At 46.2% G+C, this 23,479-nt stretch overlaps 1 protein-coding gene across 4 annotated transcripts in view; it reads right to left on the minus strand.

The window, feature by feature from the left end:
- IGF1R (insulin like growth factor 1 receptor) overlaps positions 1-14,545 on the minus strand; it is a 173,350-nt gene extending 158,805 nt beyond the window's left edge. For 3 of the 4 annotated variants that reach the window (XM_071568891.1, XM_071568889.1, XM_071568890.1), the window contains exon 1: positions 12,878-14,545. In XM_071568891.1, coding sequence (XP_071424992.1) covers positions 12,878-12,971 — 94 coding nt within the window. In that variant the 5' untranslated portion in view covers positions 12,972-14,545. The remainder of the gene's footprint in view (positions 1-12,877) is intronic. The other variant, XM_071568888.1, reaches the window with a different exon arrangement.
- Positions 14,546-23,479: the final 8,934 nt, after the last annotated feature.

Genomic DNA, 23,479 nt, shown 5'->3' on the forward strand with positions numbered 1-23,479 from the left:
AGTTTTAATTAAGTCTCAAAACTCAGATCCTCTGCATTTCAACTGAAATTCCATTTTCCATCCAAATAAAAAAATGACACAAATGAGAAGTAATCTACCAGAAAATACATCATTTGCCATTTTGTCACTTAAAAATGTGAAAATTAAGGATCTGAGCAAGTGTATCCAAGACATCTAATTACTTACATGAATTTGTAAAAAGGTCTGTACTTTCAAAAAGGTTGTTTGTGAATCAGTGTTCTAACAGCTGTCAGTCAATAAAAAAATCCAACTAAAAATATGCAAAATGAGAGTAAAACTGTGTATTTAGAGCAAGCTCTTCCTAAGTCACTATGGAAATCATGCACTCCATCTCAATAAAAGAGAAAGGAACAATGATACCAGTAGTGCTCGGAGGCCTTCATACTATGGAAAAAATAAACTGTGAAGGGTAAATTGAACTAAAATCCACACCATTTTCACCAGAAAACTATGAAGGCTCACGATCTATCCCGTCAGGCTCTCACAGTGCCCTTCCATGAGTGGTGAGAAGAACATGGAACTCTTCCACCCTCTGAACATCTCAGCAGTTATGGTTGTGCACACCATGCCACTGACCCACAGCCTAACAAAGGATGTGCTTCACATTCTGGGCACCAGGCTCGACACCAGCAAAGCCAACCAAGACTTCAAGGAGCCACAGAGGAGCACGTGATACCATTGGAAGGTGGAATATTGATGGAGAGGGGGAACGGGGGGAACGTACCCATCCAGGTTATGCAGACATCTCAAACACAACCTTCTCCTCTCCTGCAAAGATCATTTAACATGGTAATTGTATCTCCAGCCTCTTCTCCCCATTAAATGGGATTCACCTTTCCTCATGTCACCAAGGCTGGGAGAAGCCGCAGGGCTGCTAAACCCGAACATGAGGCATGAGCCGCCGTGACAGGGACAGTCAGCCTGAGGTCAGAGCAGTATTTTGATACTGCAGTAAACAAGGCCTGTGGCCACACATCCAGCAAGGAGGAAACACTCACTAACTGCACACTTCTGTAAGCTGCTGCTCCTGGAGAAGGACGGAAAGTGCTGTGGAATGAACGAAGAGCATCACAGCACATCCTCACAGGGAGGCCGAGCCACGCTCAACCCACCTTGACTTCAGTTCCATTCTAACTGCACGTGACTCCAGGTAATCTTCACGGTTGCCTGTGAAGATCTGGGTTTATTTTTAGTGTAATATACTATCTCCTTATCCATCAGCTGATTCCAACACCCTCATCCTCATACTGCTGCTAAGAGTGGAGTCATCGAACGCCTGGCAACGCGCAGCTTCCCAGTGCAAGTGCCATCACCTGGTTGACAGAGTCACACGAGCATCCCATCCCAAGCCACGTCAGCGTTGCAAAAAGTAAGCCTTTAACCACCCCCCAAAGGCAGCATTCTCTGTGCTTTACAAAGGGGGAGGGAGATACAGACACCCGGAGGAGGAATACCATTTCTTCCCAAGCCTTCAACACCGGCAGCTCCTGAAGCACGAGATGTGATCACTCCCTATTTTAGCATGCATGACTCCCAGTGCTGCTGCTCACACAGATTACCCAGGCCCTTTCTAAAAGCCAGCTACAGTGTTTAACTTCAAGCTTCTTTACCCAACTAGAGGATGGAGAAAGGTGAATGCACTGGTAACATCTTAATAGGCTTGATTTGCTCTTCATTAAAAAAAAGACCCTCGCTCTGAATTTGCATTTCTCAAATCAGTATTTAAACAATATCAAATCCGGAAAGAAAAACAAATGTGAGCACAACTGTGCAGCATTAATCTGATTCCCACATTCCAACCCTCTTGCTCTGCAACACTGTAATGTATTGCAGACAAATTTAAAAGCGAAGTCACTGATATCAACTACAGAATCGCCAAGAAAACCCTGAGACAGTGTTGGCTTAGCCAGCAGAATGTGTAATTCTTGTCTTCATGCTTTCACTTTCTTTCATGAAAAATACTGGAAATATCTTTTTGCCAGGTTAACCAATTCTGACTTCAATCTCGTTGACATTTCTTAAGTAGAGCTGAATAATTCCATTCATATGCAAATGGTACAATAAGCCCTGAGTAGCAGCACTTGCAGTTCCCTCACAGAGATGAGCATTTACTCTGCCTTACTCTGCCCAAGTCTCATCTGCAGTGACAGATCCAAAATGATACAAGACCCAAAAGCTACAGCCCCAGCAACTGACACAGGGCATGTTTTCAGCCATGATGTTGGTTTTATTCTTTTACTTTGTGGGGTATTTTTAAATATCAAAGAGATGAAAGAATCAAGAACCGAGATTGCATCTGTTGCCATCACAATTTAACCACAGTCCGTGTATTTATACAGTGGAATCTCCAAAATAACATTGCATCTGTTAAGATGACAGTGTTTTTCCATGGGCTGTGCTGTGTTGCAGCAGTTACTCTAAAGCTATTGCTTTTGAAGTGCTGATTGCGATCCACCCCAAATTCCTTCTGTAATCTTCCTCAAACGTGTTGAATTATAAAGCTGTTGTGTTTCTCAGTGTGGCTTGGGAACAACAAAACCCTCATACATCTCATCAGTGGGCATTTGGCACTAAAGCCCTACAGCTAATGCAACATGTTTATTTAAACAATGAACTACCCAAAGAGCTCCACAACCCATGTACAAACAGATGTGCGTTTCATGTGCTGCTTCTGCTGCAGCCCAGAACCTCCAGCACACACCCTGCCTCCACTGCCTGAATCTGTGCCTGATTCCTGTAGGACAACTGATCCAACCTGGAAGGACCTCTGTTCCTTCATTGGTAACATCAGCCACTTCAGAACCCCGACCCACTCAAGAATACAAAAGCTCAAATCTTAGAAGAGACTCCTCTCATAGTGCCATTTAAATATTAAGTATATATTTCATGCCTCTTGCTGAGACACAGCCCCAACGAAAATATTTGTCCACATAGTCCACCTACTCCAATGTGACAAAAATATAAACATTTTATTAGCGCAGACACAAAAGGAAACAAACAATCAAAACCTTCAGTCACTCCCAGGCAGGACCCTGGCAAGCTCAAGTCAGCCTCAAACCAAGCCAAGTCTCAAGTCTGGAACAACAAATGTGCTTTTCTTAAACCCCAGTTCCACTCCTCTGCACAACGACCACTGCACAGACTCCAGCTCCATCATGGGCACAGCCACTGGAAGAGCTGCAGGGAACACCAATAAAACAGAATCCTCATATCCAAGGTGCACAACCAACAGCACTAACAGACTCTTTGACTTTTGACATCTTCCTCCATACACAACAGGTCTTAAGTCCTACCGGTTTGCAGCTCTCAGGTTCGAGGAAGAGGAGCAAAGCATACAGAGTAACAGTAACTTATATGTATCTCTTAACACAGCTGGACATTCATTCCTTCCATACCTTCCAGGAGACAGGGCATTAGCAAGGGACCAGTAAATTTACATCCATCTCAAAAATAAACAAAAAAAAAGGTTCACACACTATGAAAGATGTTCACTGCAATCACTGCAGCATCACAAGCTGCTTCCACCTGCTGGGGTAGAAAACAACCAGAGAGAAGCAACATCTCAAAATCCAGTCATGGAATTCAGACACTATCACAATTCCAGTGGGCTCCCCCTTCCATCCCAGTGGGTCTGTGAACTCTTCATGAAGTTTGTGCCTTCATCTCGCTCAGTCTCTCAAGTGGGTTCACAGCTAAAAGAAAGGGAGAACCACCTGAAGGCTTAACGAGAACAATCCACGCTATTTAAGTCCACTCCTGTTTTGGAGAACAAACCAAACCGCCAGTGGGATACATGAAACTCGACTAGGGAAGACAACGGTAACAATTTAACTACACATCAAAAGCTCCAAGAGGGAGAGAGAAAAAGACTACAATAAAACTAATTTCTGCCCTGGCAAAGAGCACGGGGGAACAGGTCAAACATGGGACTTCCACTGCGATTTCAACTCTCCACACTTGAGCCAAGTGTTACCCTCAGCTCAGCTGAGCAGGGCAGATTTGTGTCCCTTCCTACCACGCAGCGTCAGCTCCTCCCTCCTGCCTGAGGTGCAACTTTAAGCCTTTCAAGGTACAGACAACTCTCACACAGACAAACCCAAGGGGATGTGAGATGAGCAGCAGGGAAGTAAAAAGTACTCGTAGAAGGTCAAAATATGGAGACAACTCTAAACTGAAGCCAATGCAAATAATAAGGAAACCACTCCAATGAGATGCAGGGATAAAATCCCTCCTAAGTCCAAGCCAGTTCTCTGGTAGAAGGTTGATTACAGATGGTTTCCAGGGGCAGCTGCCACCAGACCTTTCTTTCAAGTGTTTTATCTGTTTCATTGAGACTTAACATTTGAACTATTCATCTCTATAAGATGACCTTCCCCTTCCCGAGAAACTTGTGATCATTTCTATAACTGCTGTAGCACACATCATTATGGGGTTTTTTCCTACCCCATAAACCCTTCGGGAGCTTCCTCCTCAAGTACAATGAACTGATTGACTCAGGAAAACCAGCACTGCGTCAATTTATGTTTGGGGAAGGTGTTTCTGCATCCAAGAGATCTGCAATTCTCTTTCCCCACCAATAACCCTCTCCAAACACAACAGTTCAGCTCTTGTGAAGCTTTCCCATGTATCCATCTCAGGAAGGCTTTTCTGAGTACCACGATCCATAAGCACATCAGGCACAGTGTCTCCACTAAATACAAAGGAAAACCTCCTCTCACCTTGCTAAATAAAACTCTTTTAAAAACCCACAGCAATGCCAGCAGGAAAGAGTAACTAAAACAGCGATGCCACCCCAACCTCACCAACACACAGCTACCAGCAGACCCTTTCAACTGCTGTGCTTACAGAAATCTCATCCCATGCTCTCCATGTTTCAGCAGAAACGTGTCTATAACTAGAAACAAAGGGAGCACCTTGGTCCTCCTTCCTGCTTCACCTCATCTGTCTTGTGTAAGAACTGCCACCACAGCACAGTGTGAAGATAAGGATGCACTTGTACTTGAGAATCACACACGCAGCTCCAGCTACCTACTGTATTCCAGTAGTAACAAATGGGAGAGAGACTTCAAACAGCACATTATCCCAGCTCTAATTTATGCATGCTCCCTCTTACCATCAAGCCATTTATTTTAAACCTGTCAGATATACTTGTAACATAGCATAATGAATAATTGAAAAAGTAATCTGTATAAACCAAGTTTATAAACTTAACAGCAGGTACAGTACCTTTCATTCAAGCAGACTGCTCTCTGATAAAGTACAAGGGATCTTTGACTGCTTCAGCATGTGTTCATTTCATGCATTCTGAACTTCAAAAAATTCTTTCCTGCCTCAAATCAAACCCTCCACTATTTGAACAGTATCGTGCAAGTAGCTCACTTAAATGAGTAGTGTAATAATTTGCAAACTGTTCATACTGAGGGGAAAAAACCTACCAAGCTGCTGAAAACACTCAGTAAAAATGACCCATCACCAATTCAAGAGCAGGGGAAAACCACTGGTGTAAAGTTTGCCTCTGTCATTAAAAACCTGTTAATATTTCCTGCATCTGCCTGATGTTGTCACATTCTGCCACTGCTCCCTCCACAGGGAGAAGGGATGTTCAGCCAAGAACTCCAAAACAAGCCACCTGTTAGGAGAAAGTGCCGTGATCGGTTGATGCTCACACTTGGGAGTAAACAGAGCTATCTTTACAGCAGGTAATGGCACCAATAAGGGCTTTGCAGATAACGCTCCCTGACCGGTCCCAGCTATTGCAGCAACATGTGCCTGGCTGGCAACACACGGCAAACAAACTCATCCGGTCCTCGGACCTGCCCAAAACACACACCCCTTCCCAGTGTCAGTGTCCACAGAAGCGGGACACACACCTCTCATTTACAAAGTAGGACAGCAAAGCACATCCATGTGCAGTTCACCCATTTCCTGCTTTACAACTTTTAACTGTATAATGTACCCCCTTTCTTAAGTCAACAGCACAGCATAAACCACAACCTGGCACTTCAGTGACAATCCTAACGGGAATTATTGCTCCAAGTTATTATTTAAAATAACTCTGTGCTGCTACAAAAGCGTACTCTTGCTGTTCTACACAATTATTTCCTAGCGGGTTGGTTCCTTTAGAGGAATAATCTCAAGTACTTTGCTGAGGTGTGAGGTCCCTTCTCCCTGGGTAGGTCAAAGGCAACAGTTCTCCCTGAAAAACTTTCTGGGGAGTCACTAAAACACAGATGATTCTTTCTGTTTGTACCATCAAGTTTACCAAGAAAGAAATAGAGTAACTGGAAATGTTCAGGTCTGGCTATTCCAAAATTAATAAATAAATAAAATCATGTTGCATTAAAGCTTACAAACCACATGCAAATCAACCCATAAATAAACAACAATTTTGTTTTTCAGCACATTTTAAACAATCTTGTGCCACAACAGCAACTTCTGGAGGATATCAACACTGAAGAAGTTAATTGGTGTCTCAAAAGACATCCCAAGGGAACGGTTCATATTTAGCATTTGCAAAGGTTAGAAAGCAAAACTTTAGTGATAAAGGCAAGTTAAACCTTCACAACAAATCACTGTGCTGACCCTCGGTGGGCCAGAATGCATCTCCTTAATTAATTAATAAGTCAAACTGTTTTCAAACTTAGTGAGTGAAGCCACCAAGTCCTGCCTAAAGGAATCAGAGCTTATTTTGGAGTCTGAGGACTCGGAACAGCTCTGTTTGCAGAGCACGGGAACATATGAATGAACACGGCGTGTTGTTAATCACTTGCCGGTTCTCAAAGTTTCTCTCAGACAGTTTTGGACACAAAAAAAGACAAATATAGTACTCCAGAAATCAGTCCAGATTGTACCTGTCATGACTTGGCTAAGAGGGAAAAAAAGCAGCCCAAAGAAACCACACACAAGACAGGCTGGCTAACAACCACCAATGTGTCTTCATCAACTACTGTTTGTTGAGTTCTGCTTTTGAACAAGAAAAAAAAAGTGAAACTATTCTTTTTAAAGTGGCTTTCATAAATCATAAAAACTAATCCAACTAACCTACACAAAGAAGCTGTCTATACAATTTACAGTGATAGAAAAATTATACATGTCAAAGAGATCAAAATACTAAAACAGTATTTCTACCTTTCAAACACATCATTGCATTCCTGAAGTCTTTCTGCACACAAACTCTGAGCAGCAGCACGTTCCATCACCACCAAAGCCCAGAAACCTTAAAAGCTCAGCTTTGTCAGAAAGATCCCAAATAAACTGAAATTACAAATCTGCAACAAGTTTAATTATGAGACTCTCGAGACAATTATTCAAGCTGCAGCTTTTTTAAAAATTTAGCACCCACAATAGTTTTCAATGACACACTGCAGTTTACCCATTCCTATGTGCACACTCACACATAAATAAAAAACAGCTGCTACTTGATAACACCCGAAAGCATTTCCAAATGTGAAAGCTTTACACTAAAATCCCAGTAAGAATGTATTTAATTTCATAAACCAAAGCTTTCAGAACTTTTTCAACAAGTTGCCATTGCTTCTCAGTCATCAGCTTTGCAAGTACAACACTCATGAAGTTTATTAATTTAACTGTAGATAATTCAGATAAATACAGTAACTTCTTAAAAACAATTTAATTCAGTACGTTTTGCAAGTTATGAACTTTAGAGCCATTACAGATGATGAGTTAGATAAGTTGTTTGCTGTGTGGGATCATAAAGTTAACATCCAGTGTGAGAAAAACAGGTTTCCTGCATATATTATTGCCTCTCTCTCTCTCAAAGTTCGGGACCATAAACAAACTTCTCGACAATGAAGTTTGCGGTAGCTCACAATTCACACAGATGGAAAACACACACAATATAATTAATCATTTAACAAAACTGCCTCTTCTGCTCTCACTGAGATAATCGTTCCAGTGATCACTGGTAAAATCTACCTCAAGAGTAAAAAGAAAACAAAAATTACTGGGTAAGAGAAAAAGCATTAGTTAAACATGAACTGAAATTGTCCTTTAAAGCAAATAGTTTCAGCCCTGAAATGTATTTTAATTTTAAATGTTAGATGTTTAAAAAAAATTCTACCCCAAGATTTCCTTAGTGAATGCCAGTTTAGCAGAAAAGTAAACAGGATTTGAAACAATTTTTCCCATGGTAACACATACTGATGGAAATTAATTATTTACCAATGAAGACAGATTCAAAAATCATCACATGGATGCTCCGTAACACTGGATTTTGTATGTTCATTTCCAGATAAAAATAATTTCAGCATTGGAGTTGTGCTTTTACTACATTCTAGAATTAGTCAGATGGAACAACAGCTCAGGGAAAAGCCAATCCAAAAATGAACAGCACAGTTGATCAAATCAGAGCAATTCCCCTATTAAACCAAATAAATCATGTCTTCTGTTGTAACTAAAGTTAAGCTAATTGATCTGCTCTCTGCAGCCCCTTCCTCACTTCTCAAAACATACTTAAGAACTAAGTTAAATTTCCTTCACTTTACACAAAAAACCCACAAAAGTGCTTCTTTCTCAGGTGTTGGTTCAACACTGGAACTTCTAACACACCTTCTTCCCACCCCATCCCTCTGCTTCCCCACGTTCTCAACACATTCTGCCTCATATTGGCCAAGTCGTTGCCATTTCCTAACCCTCTCCGTTTCTGAGTCACACAACCCTTTGCTCCAGTTCTGGTATGGAAATGCTCTCAAAGTCCAATCCAACACAATCAAAAAACCTCCAAGTGCTGCCTGGCTCCCTCTCCTTCTCCCTGGACACCATCGCTCCCTGAACACTTCCCTCCACTCCTCCTCCTGGTGAGCCCCGACTGACACCCATTCCTTGTTACTCTGGTATTTTCTATTCCCGACCTCAGCCACAGGAGGAATCATCCAGCTCCCAGCCAGCAGCATTCCCTGAACCACCAGGCGTACAGGAAAGCGCTGATGCAAAGGCGAGGTGTGTGTAACACCGACACTCAGCAGGTCATGAGGGTTTTTACTAAGCAACCTGGGAGAGAGATTAAGCATCAGCAGGAGCTACTGTTTATTAACACCAGAAACACAACATACAGCCTGGATAGACAAACAAAAGCTCAGCGCTAACATGAACAGACCCATCAAGATATCTATCAGTCTGAAGTACTACCAGACCTAAAATTATTATTTTTATATGCAGTGTTTAACCCGTTCCCTCCTAGACATTCTCTCTGCAAATGGACAAAAGGGTGAAAACCAAAACCGCACCGCGATCAAGGTAGAAAAGGAAGAAAACACCGTGTTTACACCTCGCCTTAAACCCACCCCCAGGAGCAAAGAGCCTCCAACAGTTGTAGCTTTACACATCAAACGCACAGCCACACTAGCACATACTCAGTCTTAATGAAAGGCCTTCTCATTTCCATTTTTGTGCTGTTCTAACACAATCTCAGGGAATTCTCAGCACTTTTTCATTACTTTTTCTGAAGCAGAAGCTCTCCACTGAAGCTACCTGCATTTTAAAGAGGTTTCTGTCACCTAATCACCAACATATTTTATATAATTGAGCATTAAAGGGATGGGTCTCTCCCCTCCAGTTGTAACTCCTTTGTATTCCTATTTAGGAATGCCTTGCTTGTTTGACCGAAAATGGAAGTGCCTTTTAGCTATGACACAGTATATATGAAAAACAAATAAAAATTAAGATTAATCTTCCCTCCACTATTGTGGGGAGAGAGAAGAATATGAAGAGATGCAAAACATCTGCTCTGGAGATCATTTTTCCCCCTAACAGCAAAATTCTTTCAGCAATAACTCTTGAAAACAAAGGCTATTAAACTGTAAACTACAAAGACAATCGATTAGAAGCAGTATTCAGCTAAGACAAGTTTTTCAGCATATCTTCCCATATTTAAATGCCTAGAACTTCGTCAGAAGGAGATATTTCATTTGGGATGCTTTTTATAGCTAAATGGCAACTGCAAACACATCAGAAGACTAGAACCTAAAATCCTAACATACTGTTCCTGCATTACTTCATTGCCAGAGCTGGGCAAGCATTTTTATTTGAAGATACTTTGTACCAGGTAGGACAAGAAAAATAATTCTAAGCAGTCTGAGGCCACACCAGTTCTCTTCCTCCTCCTCTTCTCCTGTTCTGTTTCTCCACACTACTCAATCCTTTGTAAGCCCTTCCCTGGTGAAGGGCACTAAGGGTTTGTTTTCAAACTTGGAGATTAATCTTTCCTCTTGAAAGCAGCTCTAGTCAAAAAGTTCAACTCGTGGAAGTCAGACTGCAGCTCTCCAGCCCTTTCTGGCCCTGCCACTACAACCCAAAAAGCCACACCTGGGCCTTAATTTGCAAGGAGTTAACAGGCATTCACTGCCTAATGAAACACAATATTACTCAACATGCATTACAGACTCCATCTATGTGCTTCTCGCTCACTTCTTTTTTTTGTACTGAGCCTCATTGTCAGTGCATCCAAAGAACTTCCTCTGAAACTACTACTTTTAGAAAAGCCTTTCTGCCTCCTACATTCTTTCCCTTTACATTTAAAATGGAGAAAATTGATCTCTCCGTTCTTTCCCTCCAACAACGCGTAGCAAAACAACAGCTCCAGGAATATGTTGAAAAACACATGGCAGAAGAAATTAAAGCATCAGGATGCAGTAAAGGCACATCCTTGTTCCTGCAGCCGCTGAAGGAGAAGGAGCAGTGTTTAAAATGGTTGGGCTCCACGGCACATTTACCATCTCTCCGTCCACAGAGATACTCCAGGAAACAAGGGAAAGCTAATTTCATGCAAGAAATCCTCGATCCAGCGTGAGCCCGACATACCACAAGAAAAGCGATCAGCCCGGGATTAATCCGGCGATGATTGAGTGTAATCAATGGCAGCGCAGCCATCCCTGCCCCCTCGATTCCCCCTGCGCCCGAGAGGGGCGGGCACTGCAACACAATCACAGGTTGGAAACGCACGAAAACAAAGTCGGGGCTCCTGCACCTCCCGCCGAGGCGGCGGCCGCGGTGCGGAGCTGGGGATGCGGAGCAGGACAGGAGGGTCCCGGTGCGGGGCTGGGGATGCGCGGCAGGACAGGAGGGGCCCGGTGCTGCGGGCGCGGTGCGGGGCTGGGGATGCGCGGCAGGACAAGAGGAGCCCGGTGCGGGGTTGGGGATGCGCGGCAGGACAGGAGGGCCCCGGTGCGGGGCTGGGGATGCGCGGCAGGACAGGAGGGGCCCGGTGCTGCGGGCGCGGTGCGGGGCTGGGGATGCGCGGCAGGACAAGAGGGGCCCGGTGCGGGGCTGGGGATGCGCGGCAGGACAAGAGGGGCCCGGTGCGGGGCTGGGGATGCGCGGCAGGACAGGAGGGTCCCCCGGTGCTGCGGGCGCGGCCCCGCACGGGCACCGCGTGTTCCCCGCGTCGAGCCAGGGAAGGGCTCCAACCTCAGCGCCGACTGCAACGCGGCTGCTGGAATAAATACACCACCTTCGACAATACGGCCATCAAACCGTTCTATTTATGCACAAACGTAAAGTGTCAATGGGCAAAATAATTTAAAAAAAATGAACGGCAGCCTGTGACCTTTAGATTGCGAGATGCCGCCGGAATTGCGCACCCCGCGCACTGCGAGAGAAACCCGTCCTCGGCGGTAAAGCGGCAATAAAAGCAAGACGCTTATTTCCAGGAATTCCTCACTCACTACGGCAGGTTACTGCAAACAGCCTCTAAATATTGACAGAGATCAAGCTCCTTCCATGCGGGGAGAGCGAGCAGAGTCCTTCCCAGTCTGCGAGTGTTTACTACGCACCTCGCGGCCCCGGCTGCGCCGTCTGAGCGGGGACACAAAGGAGGGGCGCGGGCGGGGGGCTGCGGCTGTGCCCACCCGTGTGTGCCACCAGCCGTGTGTGCCACCAGCCGGGCAGGGAGGCAGGCAGGGAGGGAAGGGACAGAGGCAGACGCGCGGCCCCGCGTTGTTCAACGTGCTGGAGGAGCAGACGCGTAACAGGAGGAAAACACGCAGAGCCCCGCGGGCTGGGGCGAGACCCGCGCGGCGCCGCGGCGGGAAACGCAGCGAACCCGGGGAGCCCCTCGGACACACGGGGAGCCCCTCGGACACATACACCCATGCAGAGGGAGCCCCTCACACACACACCCCATGGAGAGGGAGCCCCTCTCACACACAACCCCATCGAGGGGGAGCCCCTCACACGCACACACCCCCATCGAGGGGGAGCCCCTCACACGCACACACCCCCATCGAGGGGGAGCCCCTCACACGCACACACCCCCATCGAGTGGGAGCCCCTCACACGCACACACCCCCATCGAGGGGGAGCCCCTCACTCACACACACCCCCCCATCGAGTGGGAGCCCCTCACACACACACACACCCATCGAGTGGGAGCCCCTCACACACACCCCCATGGAAAGTCCTCTCACACACCTCAGACACACAGGGAGCCCCTCACACACACACACACAAACACACAGGGAACTCCTCACACACACACACACACGGAACCCCTCGCGCGCGCGCACACACACACACACACACACAGAGGGAACCCCTCGCACACACAAACACGGGGAGCGCCCCCCTCACCAGCCCACTCACACAGGGACCCCCCCAAACACACACTACACACACACACACACACACACACACACACACACACACAGAGTGAGCCCCACGCACACAAGGACACCCCCCGACACACACTCACACACATACACACAGGGACCCCCTTCCCGAGCTCCTCTGCAGACCCCCCCCCCCCCCGCAGCCGCCGCCCTGCGCCCCCGGCACGCAGCCCCTCTCGCCGGGGGTCCGTCTCCGGGGGACCCTCGCCGCTCCCCGCACGCATCGTACTCACTTTCTCCATTTGTTGGCCACAGACAAAGTGCGGCGAAGACGAGCAGGAACCCCCAGACGACGGCGAGGGACCCTCCTCCAGCGCCAGACTTCATTCCTCTTTCTTTAATTGGACAAAATCCCCCTTTCCGAAAACAAAACAAAAAAAGTCCAGAAATTGCTCGCTTTCTTTCCTGTCCCCGTCCTCTAAAAATAACGAGCGGCGGAGGAGAAGCGGGGCAGGGTAAATAAATCCACGTTGCCTCAAGAAATGAAGAGGAAAAAAAAACAACAAGAAGACCCTTCGGAGCGGCAAACCGGAGGGTTGTTGAGGTCCCTGGGTGTTGATCTTCCGGAGCAAGCACACCAAAAATACACAGATATTCACGATGTATTAACGGCAACAACAACAAGGCATGGAAGCCCCGGGGCGACGCGGTGTCCGGGGCGGCGGGGCGGGCTCAGCGCCGGCTGCGGTGGCACATCGCGCACAGGGGCCGCGAGCACGAGGCACGGCGCGGCTGGCACTCGGCATCCTCACCCTCCATTTTCAAACCCCGCACACACACACATCCGCGGAGAGACACAAAAACTGGGAGGGCCGCGGAGGGAGGGAGGGAGGAGGAGGGAGGGGAAGGAGGGGGGGGCGCGACCCAGACAATCCTATTACAAAACAACAACAGCTCCGCCGTTCCCCCCGCGCGGGGCCGGGGCTGCCCCGGCGGGATCCCCGCGGCTCCGCTCCGCGCTCCGCCGCGCAGGCTGCGGGGACACCCCGCGCACAACCACCACCCACAACAACGCCAACGCCGCCACCACGAGTCCGGCTGCCCGCAGAGGCTCGGAATGCAGAATTCGGGGCGAAAATGAATTAAGAAGGCTTTCCCCCCCCTACTCCTCCTCTTCCTCTCTTCGGCGCGGCTGCCACAGGGTCCTTCTCAAAAAAAAAAAGGGGGGGGAGAAAGGAAAAAAAAGAAGCCGAATCCAGGACACACACACAAAGCAGCGGCGGCGGCAGCAGCAGCAGCAGCAGCGGCGGGGTGAGCGGAGCGCTCAGCACTCCGCCTCCTCCCCCCGCAGCTCTCCTCCTCGCATCCCTCCGAGCCGCCTTCCCATCGCGGCGGGGGCGGGAGGGAGGACGACGACGACGACAACAACAACAACAACAACAACAAAAACCACCCAGCGAATTTGTAAATCCTTTTCCTTTCTTTTTTTTTTTTCCTTTCCTCCCTTTCCTCTCTTCCCTCCTCCTCTGGGTGCGCGCGCGCTGCAAACCTTCCCCCGGCGCTGCCCAGCCCAAGGCAGGGGGAGGGGGATCCGGGAGAGGGGGGTGTGTATGTGTGTGAGTGTGAGAGGCGGGGGGGCGAGCAAGGCGATCCGGTTTGCTGAAGGTCAAAGCCCAGGAGCTTGTTGCGAAGGGTCTGTAATTCCTCCGGGGAGGGAACGGGGTAGGGAGGGGAGGGGGGGAAGGGTCTGCTGCTCCTCCCAATTAATTCGCCGCTCGCTTGCGGCAGGGTTCGCAGCGCTCTGCTGCCGCGTCTGCCCCCCCTATCCTCCTCCTTCTCCTCCTCCTCCTCCTCCGCGCTGGCTCCCTGTGCGCGACGGAGAGTGAGCGCTGGTAAACAAGAGCCCGGCGTCGCTCCGCCGCCGCCGCCGCTTCTCCGCTCTGCGGCCGCGCGGGGACGGGGCTCGCTCCCGCCCTCTCCTTCCCTCCTTTCCCTCCCTCTCCCTCCCTCCCGCGCGCTCCCGCTCCCCCTCCCCGCGCTCCCCTCGCCCAGGCGGCGGCGGCGGCGCGCGCGGAGGCGGCGGCGGCGCGAGCGGGCGCCGCGGAAAACCCGGAGCGGAACAAGGCCGGAGCGGAGCGGCAAGGGCGGATGCTGCGCACAGGGATGCTGCAGGACCGCCGCCCTTCCTGCCCCGGCCCCGGTCCCGGCCTTTCCAAACGGCGGGAACGGCAGAAGGGGCCCAGATAGCTGCAGCGAGCATCCTGCGGAGCGGCGGGAGAGCCCACGAGCGACCCCCGCCAGTGGAATGATAGATAGATAGATAGATAGATAGATAGATAGATAGATAGATAGATAGATAGATAGATAGATAAGATAGATGACAGAGTTAGGAGGAAGGGGAGACTCGTAGACACAATTTTCTCATGGTTGTGTTTATTCATTTACATGCATTTAATGGCAGCTGCACACGGGGAGCAGGGCAAAGGGGAGGTCGTGCAGCGCTGCAGGAGCGTGAGGTGGGGACGCTCACTGGAGGGGACAGACCACAGCACGACATGTCCCCATCCACACTCACCATTTTCTCCTTCCACACTTCCCATCCCCACTCACCATTTTTCCCTTCCACACTTCCCATCCCCACTCACCATTTTCCCCTTCCACACTTCCCATCCCCACCCAACACCTCACCACTGTCAGCTCCCCACACGTTTCTCTGCTCGTATCCTGCAGTGACTTTGGATACCCAGGCCCCAAATCGAGGGAGATGGAATTAGTCGAAGCAGAAGAGGTTTGGGCTTTTGGGGATTGGAAAACGTGGGCCATGTTCCTGCTGTGTCACCAGAGCTCGTAGTAGCCAGGCTGCGCGGCATATGGGTGTCCTGAGTAATCACTGATTTGTTGCAATACTTTGGCATGGGGAGATAGCAATTTGATGCTTAAGTATAAGAAAGCAGACATCTGTGAGCATTAGCTATATTGTAGGGCTTTAAAAAAAAAAACAGCTACATTAAGACATTTGCAAATGTCATGTTATTAATGCAAATGTCAAAATTAAGTTTTCACATTTAAACCTAAATTCTTCTTGAACATCTTGTATTACAATAGCCTTCTGTTATGTTACCACATCATTTCCCCAGCCTTATACATGTTTTTCTTCTTTCAGTTTCTCCATCCATTCTTATACCATTTTCTTTGTCAGAACGGTACAGTTGTCAGAGTTACACATTAACTCTCATACCCCTTAGGAAAGGTGAAAAGGTTCTACTCTTCATTACAGAAGTTAAGGGGAAGATGGTCACTGAGTACAAGAGGAACCAGAATTGCCACATGTGCACACTTTTGCACCACTGTGTCAATAATTTAATAAAAACAACTCAAAGCACAGGTCTGTGCCCATTTGGGTGGTAGCACAATCCTCCCAGGATTCTGTCCACGAAAATCAAACATTTTTGCATGAAGCCATCCTGGACTGCCACATGTGTGTCTACCATAGATTATACCAACCACACACAGGCTTTCAAGTCCTCAAACTGAACAAGAAATATCTTCATGTCCCATAAATTTTTACTACTGCTGGATACAGCCGTGGTGGGTGCTGAGCAGAACAAGTGTCCTTTCTGTCCGTGTTATAGCATTGATGCAGCGTAAATTATAGTGTGTTATTTACCAATTAATGTATTGTTGTGTAAAGGCAGGGCTGAAGTGGGAACTGTGTGTCTATCGTTGATCATTCTGCCGTCATAAAGAACTTTTATTATTGTAAAATAGCCTTTCTTTCATTACTTTGGCGAATAGGGTAAGTCATGGACAAGCACATTGTACTGGCTGATGTAGAAGCAGAGAACACACAAAGATGTGCTGTGCCCCCAGAGAGCTCCCAGTCTCGTGTAAACACAGTCCTATAGGTGTCATAACATAGTTTGTTTCTGGAATCTGTCAGAATCTCTTTAAAAGTTTTTTTAAAATATATTAATAACAGCACCCAGTGTTGAACCAGAGGCGTTCACAGTGCTCTCCATCCTCCCGAGCTGCCAATGTGGAATTTATAAATTGGAATTTTTTGGCTGGATTCTTTCAAGATGTCTTTACCTTTTATGCTGTGAGGTACATGGGGGGAATCCCTTTTTCTGTGAATGCTGAGATGCCCATAGCTCTGTTCTCTTAACCTCGTAAGAGGAGAGCTGTGCCCAGCATTCAGCTTTCCTTACCCTTTCCCATGTCCAGCAGCTTCCAGTGCCAGCCATGCACATACACATGCTCAGCTTCAGTGCACACTTTTAATCACATTTGGCTCCTGAATGTTGGCGTCTTTCTCCAAGAGTGTTCCTGTTATTTTCAGTGGAAATATTTAAGTCAGGATTTTTCAACCTGTGCAGCCACACCACAGTCATATCTTTGACCATGAAAACATCAAGCACACTGTACTACATGCACCATGTGCAAAATTAGAGTTATAATTTAGACAAATTAAAGTTAATTTTCATGGTAATGTGCAAAGATGCTTCACGATGAAATAAGTTTCCTTGTCAACACAATTTGCCTCTGCTTTTGTCTGTGGACCTGTGCAAAGGAGGTTGATATGAATGCTGAGAAATTTTGTTTATTGGGAACCCAGATGTGGTATCCTATGGCTGAACACCTCTAAGATCCTAAGAGCAGCTTGAACAGCTTTGGCCTTTCTTTGGGCCAAGAAGTGTTTAAAAACATTCTGCTGTAACTTAATCGCAAAGAAGTAAAACTGACTAGATATAAAAACACCCAGCCCGAAATGAAAACGTTGCAGCCAATGGATTAAATGAGGTGGTTAAAAATGCAAAATTCCTGTAGATCGTGGTCTTCTCATGTCCATCTGAACATATCAAGGATGTGTTAGGAGAAGGTTTCCCAAGTTGTGGCCATTTGCAATCTTGGGTGAGATTTGGCAAAACCATCCTTTGTTTTTTTCTAACTTGTTTATTTTATCACACCATTCTTCCACCAACTTAGACCTCATTTCCACTTCTTCTACCTGCTGCAACTTGTCCAGTGGCTCAGCTATAAACTAGAGCAGATTCTGTTTTGATATTGCCCAGCAATGCACTGGGGTCCTGGGCTTTTAGCAAAGCCTCCCATGTGAGATAATAAATAAAACATTTTTAAAATCAGATGTTCACTGCCTATTGTGTGTAGATTTGTGCAAAGTCTTCCTCTGCTCTCTTTTTCCACATAAAGTCTAAATTATAAGTGTCATTAAGAAATCATTTTGTCCTAACTTGATCTTCCCTGATGGCTTTGCTTCTCTGTCCCTGTCGGTTCTACAATCCTTCCTGCTCTCCATTTGCACTGGGCTTTGTGCCTCCCCTTTGTCCACTGCTGGTTTATGGTCCTTGAGATAGACAGATGGACAGAAAGAAACACACACACACATTTTGCTCTCCAGAGAGTGATGCCAAATGCCACCAGCATACCTGTGTCCTGTTTAAAATGCCACTTAAGTGGCAACCTCAGGAATTGCAGCAGTGGGGATGAAACACTGCGGTTAAAGCAGCCACTGACCCCGGTCTCTCAAAACATGTATCTGCCCAAGGCAAATATCCTCATACTCAGCCATACTTTAATTTTAACAGCAGCCTCACCACTGCTTTCTGGGGCCACCACTGGGGAGAAAGAGGCCTCACTACTTTCCCTGCCTCAGTGCTCGTACTCCATATAGGCTTGACTAGACTTTATTTTGGCTTCTGCAGCACGTTCAGGGCAGCCTGACCTCTTTACCAGACGCTCGCTTGTCATAACCTTTAAGCATCTGAACATTTTGTATTACCAGCATAAGGGAGTAGTTGAAATTTATTCTCCTGCCTTCTCCAGCCATGTCAGCTCCCTGGGACGAAGGTCAGCCGTCACGGAGCGTTGCCTGTGTCTGCTCGAGGTGCTGCTTCTTGGAAGGTCTTTGCAGCTCCTTGCGTGTCCTTTGGGACAGTCCAGGAGCTGAGAGCACCCACCAAAGCCACCTCCTCTGCTCCAGGGGCTCCTGATGCTGCAGCTCACCTTGTTCAGGCTCTGCTTCAGGCTGAATGTGTAGTAGGAAGGTGCAGATAGGTAAGTGTTCCAGGTGGGAATTATGCCTGCCTAAGTGACACATTTTTTACACAGCTTGGATGAGTGGGATTTGTACTCCTGGAAGACACATAGAAATCCTTGGACATCAATCTTTTACCTCCTTCCCCGCCCAAAGCTCTACTTAAAAACTCTGTTTTATGGGTTCATAACAAGCCAGGCAACATCAGGCAAAATGTGGGTTGCCCATTTCTACCGTGTTTTCCACTTTTTGCTGGTTTTTGGTCTGCATTGAGTCAAATCCCACACCAATGACCTTCACAGGCTCCTGACTGCAGGATAGGCTCGGTCTCTGCTTGGCAAGGGGACAGGAGTGCAGCACACACTGGGATGGACACTGGGTGGGCAGGTTGGCATTAACTCCTCTGTCTGTAGAGCCTCTCCAGCCTCCAGCCGCCTTCTCTTTCCCAGGATTTGGGTGGAAGTAACCACCTCACTGTAACAGCAAGAGGGCTGAGCAGAATCCTGCAGCTGCAAGAGAGCAACCTCTTAAGAAAAACAGAGGGGGAAAAACAATTGGGCACAATTTGATGTGTGCAGAACTTAAATACCAGAGTGCTAATCAGGTAGAGGCAAATGAAGGACGTTTCTTTGGCTCTGAGTGATTTCTGTTTCTTCTGGCCCTAGTATTACTGCAAACAGTAGCTCAAGATTGGTCCCTTCTGGAGCAAAGGAAAAGCAGAAGGAAGAAAGGGTATTGTTTATTGCCTCTTTCCGATACACCTCCCGCCTTCAAACAAAGAATATGCTGTTACATGGATGATTTAAAGGCAGCAGCTGAGCAGGAATAACTATAAAATTCATGTTTTAATAACAACAACAATAATAAGCACACAACAGCATTTATAACCCTAGTTACAGGCCTGAGATATCATAACCATAGCAACTGCAGCAAGCGGTGAATGCCATATATTTAGAGTTCCCGTGCACCTGCCTAAAATAGGCACCGATAAATTATGCTGATGTTTGTGCCTCTCTGACAGGTTTGAAGGGGCTGCCGATGCTCTTTGCAGCCACACTGAGCCTTCGTGGCACGGCACAGCCACGGCAGGGCCCCTTCCCTGCCACTCCTCCCGTTTGTCTCCTCTTCTGTGTGTCTGGATGTGAGAAATCAGCAATGAGAGGCACTCGAAGGTGGGGTGGTGGCAGGAGGAGCCAGAGATGCAGGGGAGCAGCTGCCCAAACCTTCTCCCGTTAACGAGTGGAATGAATAAAGCACTGGAGTCATTAGGGCTCTGTCCCGTTCCCAAGGGCAGTGCTGGTCGTGGGATCTGCTGCATATTAATGGCCTGTGTGTAAATAGTTTACGAAGAGTTAATGAATGACTGGGAGGTGTTGGAATACATGGCTAGTCAGTTGTGGAGATTGTTACACAGTCCAACAGGTCAATCGCGTGCTTGTAACCGTGGCTTATAAGCATCTACCAGGCCATCTGTTGATGTGCTTATTACATTTTATAGCACAAACTCCTGATGTCTGCAACGTGCTCATAACAGCTATTAATCTTGTGTTATTAACTCTTTCAGAGCAACTTCTATTTTAGATTTACTGTGTAACGTCACCAGGAAGAATTCCACCAGCCTGGCTGGGAGAGGGATCAGATTGTTACCCCATGTAGTGGTAACAACATGGACTAGAAATGGTCTGTCCCTACTATTTTATATGGTTTTTGCATTGAGCACTTTGGGTTTTCATGTTAAATAAACTTTGGATGCACATGAATCCTATGGAACATGAAGCAACTTGGTCTAGTGACAGGTGTCCCAGCCCATGAAAAAGGGGTTGGAACAAGAGAAGCTTTAAAGTCCCTTCCAAGCCAAACCATTCTAGAATTCTGTGACCCCTCCAAGTGCCCTCTGGGGTGACGTGGTGCTGACCCACAGCAGTGAGAGGGACGTGCTGTAATCGTATCAATACCTGGAAGAAACTTGCTGCATTTTCCAACTGATTAGCAACATCCATCCCCCGATCTGAAAATGTGTTTATGGGCAATTAAATGCCACAGTTCATCATAAGGAGAACAATTATTGCTGCTGTGAAGAAAGAGACACAGGTACAGGTTGACTCCAGTGACTTAAAGCTCAGGCCTTTTACCTGCAGGAGGATTGACAGGACCATGAATGCTTTCTAGGTTTTTTGGGTTGTTTTTCTTTTCTAAACCTTGGGCATACAATCATTTATTTAAGATGATTTCAAAATAAACTTCTGGTTCTTCTCTGCATTTGGAGTTGACTCCAGATGAAGCTGAATATAGGAAAATTATGATTATTTGTTCTAGTTTGGCAGAACATATAAATGGAACACAAAATCAAAGTCAACAGAGGATTAAATAGGATAAAATTATGGAATTATAGACTGTAGGTACTCATTTATACCAAATTTGTGATAGAGTTCTACAGAGAATAAAGGAACCTAAACATTACATGTGCCTAATACATACAAGAATTTATGTTTTCATTTATCCCCATTTCCATCAGTTCAATGACATACTAGCATCAAAACTCCTACAAACCTAAGGAACTCCAAACTATCTCACACTTGCAAAAAGAAAGAAAAATGTTTATTCAAGAAGGTTACGGAAAGGCACAGCCTTAAAACTAATGAATTGGGTCTCCAGCATAAAAAGCAGAAAAAAAAAATCTGAAAATTGTTGGAAAAAAAAAGCCTGACTCCTTCTTGGTTGAAAAAAGATTTTTGATTTCCTATAAAGTTCAGGGTTGGGCAGGTATTTTTTCAAAGGCATCAAATTATGGATAGGATCAAACTGGACTTTAGGGTAAATTAATGTGCAACCCTGAAATGGTTCCATATACATTTAAATGCTATTGAAAATGCTTTAAAGCAGTTGGAACATATTTCCAGGTGGTTTGGGAATGTGTAAATATTAGCACATTCTGAAGGCTGGTTTTAAAAGGCCCTTCATACTCGATAGGTCTTGACATCAATTTTCCCCTAATTTGCTCTCTGTGTGTGAATGTTCTGTGTGACCACCACAGGCTCTGAAAGGGGTGACTCATGTGGATTTGGGGAGGAATATTGGTCTGCAGATGGAGGACATGGAAAGAAAGTTGTTCATCATAAGCAGCTTGGAAAAGAAATTTTCAAACAGTCTTTCCAAATGCAAGAAATCACAATATTCCTTTGAAAGGTGGGTTTCCCTCAGTGCCTGGGTACTCACTGCCTTTAACCCATTCCTCTGCCCTTGCTCTTCATTCCACCTGGGAGTGTTCAGAGTGGGCTCAAGGCCCCTGCAATGGGGTATCTCCTTCTCCATTCCTTGCTTTTAAATAAATATATCAGAGGTATAGAGAGCTCTTGGTCTGTGCATCAAGGAAATGAACTTGAATCAGAAATACTTTAGGACAAACCATAGTACAGGATGTGGGTCTAAAACTGGAGTGGTTAGAATTTTAAAAGAATTAAAGCTGTGTTTTCCATCTTTTTTTTTCCTTAAATACAGAGACTCTAAGATTATTTCTTGTATTGCACTATTAACTTTCTGTGCTTCCACTACCTACAAACCACTTGCCAAGAGCACATGTGCTTTGTGAGGAGACTGGTTCCATAATAGAGCAATTACTCAAAAAATGGACTTTGAATCTCAGTTGTTTAAATCCCAGTTACCAGCCAATTATAACCCCAACAGAGACAAACTGGCTCCTTTACATAATGCTTTTGTTAACTCCTCTGTATTCAGCCACGTGGATACATTCAGGCTACTGCTTTTTTTCTGGATGGACTCCTCTAGCCTGTCTGGACTTTTATTCTGCCCCTGGAGACAGTCACAGCTAAAAATCCATCCAAATTGGGAAGATGGAGCGTAGCAGCTCTCAAGAGCAGCCATCAAATAGCTTGTATAAATATAATATACCCTCCTTAGTGAGTTAGAACCACAATTCCTGCAAGTTAACAAATATCTGGGATAATTAAAATATTTTATCCAAGTGCTTTGGAAAAACCAATCACAGCATTTCCCCTCGTATCTCTCCCAGTCACATTTTCTTCTCTCACAGCACTTCTGAAACTGGTATTCATGCAAATGAACTGGGGGAACACTGACAATTTGTCCCTCAGCATCGTGTGAGCTCCTGGGTTTGTTTTGAGTGAGAGAGTTGTCATTTGCCTGCAAGTTCCCATAGTGAATTTATTGGTCTTCTGACGTTCCTGGCGCCAGGTCCACATTCCCATAAAACAAGCCAGGAGAAACTTTGGAAACAGAACCTTTATAGTATCCACATATTGGGCCATATTCAACTCCAAAGTCAGCAGGTGCAGCTCCCATTGATTTCAGTGGGAATTCTGTCTGCTTGGGCTGGAGCTGAACTTGGTCCACAGTGTCTGGCATCGTTCCCAAGAACTCTCTTCACTGAATGCTGGGAATGAACCAAAGCTTAATACACTTCTCTGCTGTCCCTAGGATGGGAATCAGTCTGTCTTTTCAACAGATTGTAGAGAAAAAATACCTGCTAGTCTTGCAGAGCTTCTTTTGCCATTGTATGCCAGGGTGAATATCTGGAACATTCTCATGAACTCACATTTTCCTTTGTTTAAAGATTGCTTGTCCAAGATATCCTTTTTTTTTTTTTCTTTGAGGCTTAAAAGGAAGAATTCATTTAGTCTTCTTTCTTTTTTTTTTTTATGGCACGGTATTTCTTATGCAGTGATTTTTAAACATCACTGAAAAAAACCTTCTAATGCAAATAATTTAAGAATCTCTCCTGAAAAAGAACGTGGTTTTGTCTGAAGAAATGTTCTTTCTGCTAAGTCATCTTACAGAGGAAAATTGCATCAGATAGTATTTT

This window comes from Pithys albifrons, chromosome 13, assembly GCF_047495875.1.
Source record: "Pithys albifrons albifrons isolate INPA30051 chromosome 13, PitAlb_v1, whole genome shotgun sequence".
Classification (NCBI taxonomy): domain Eukaryota; kingdom Metazoa; phylum Chordata; class Aves; order Passeriformes; family Thamnophilidae; genus Pithys; species Pithys albifrons.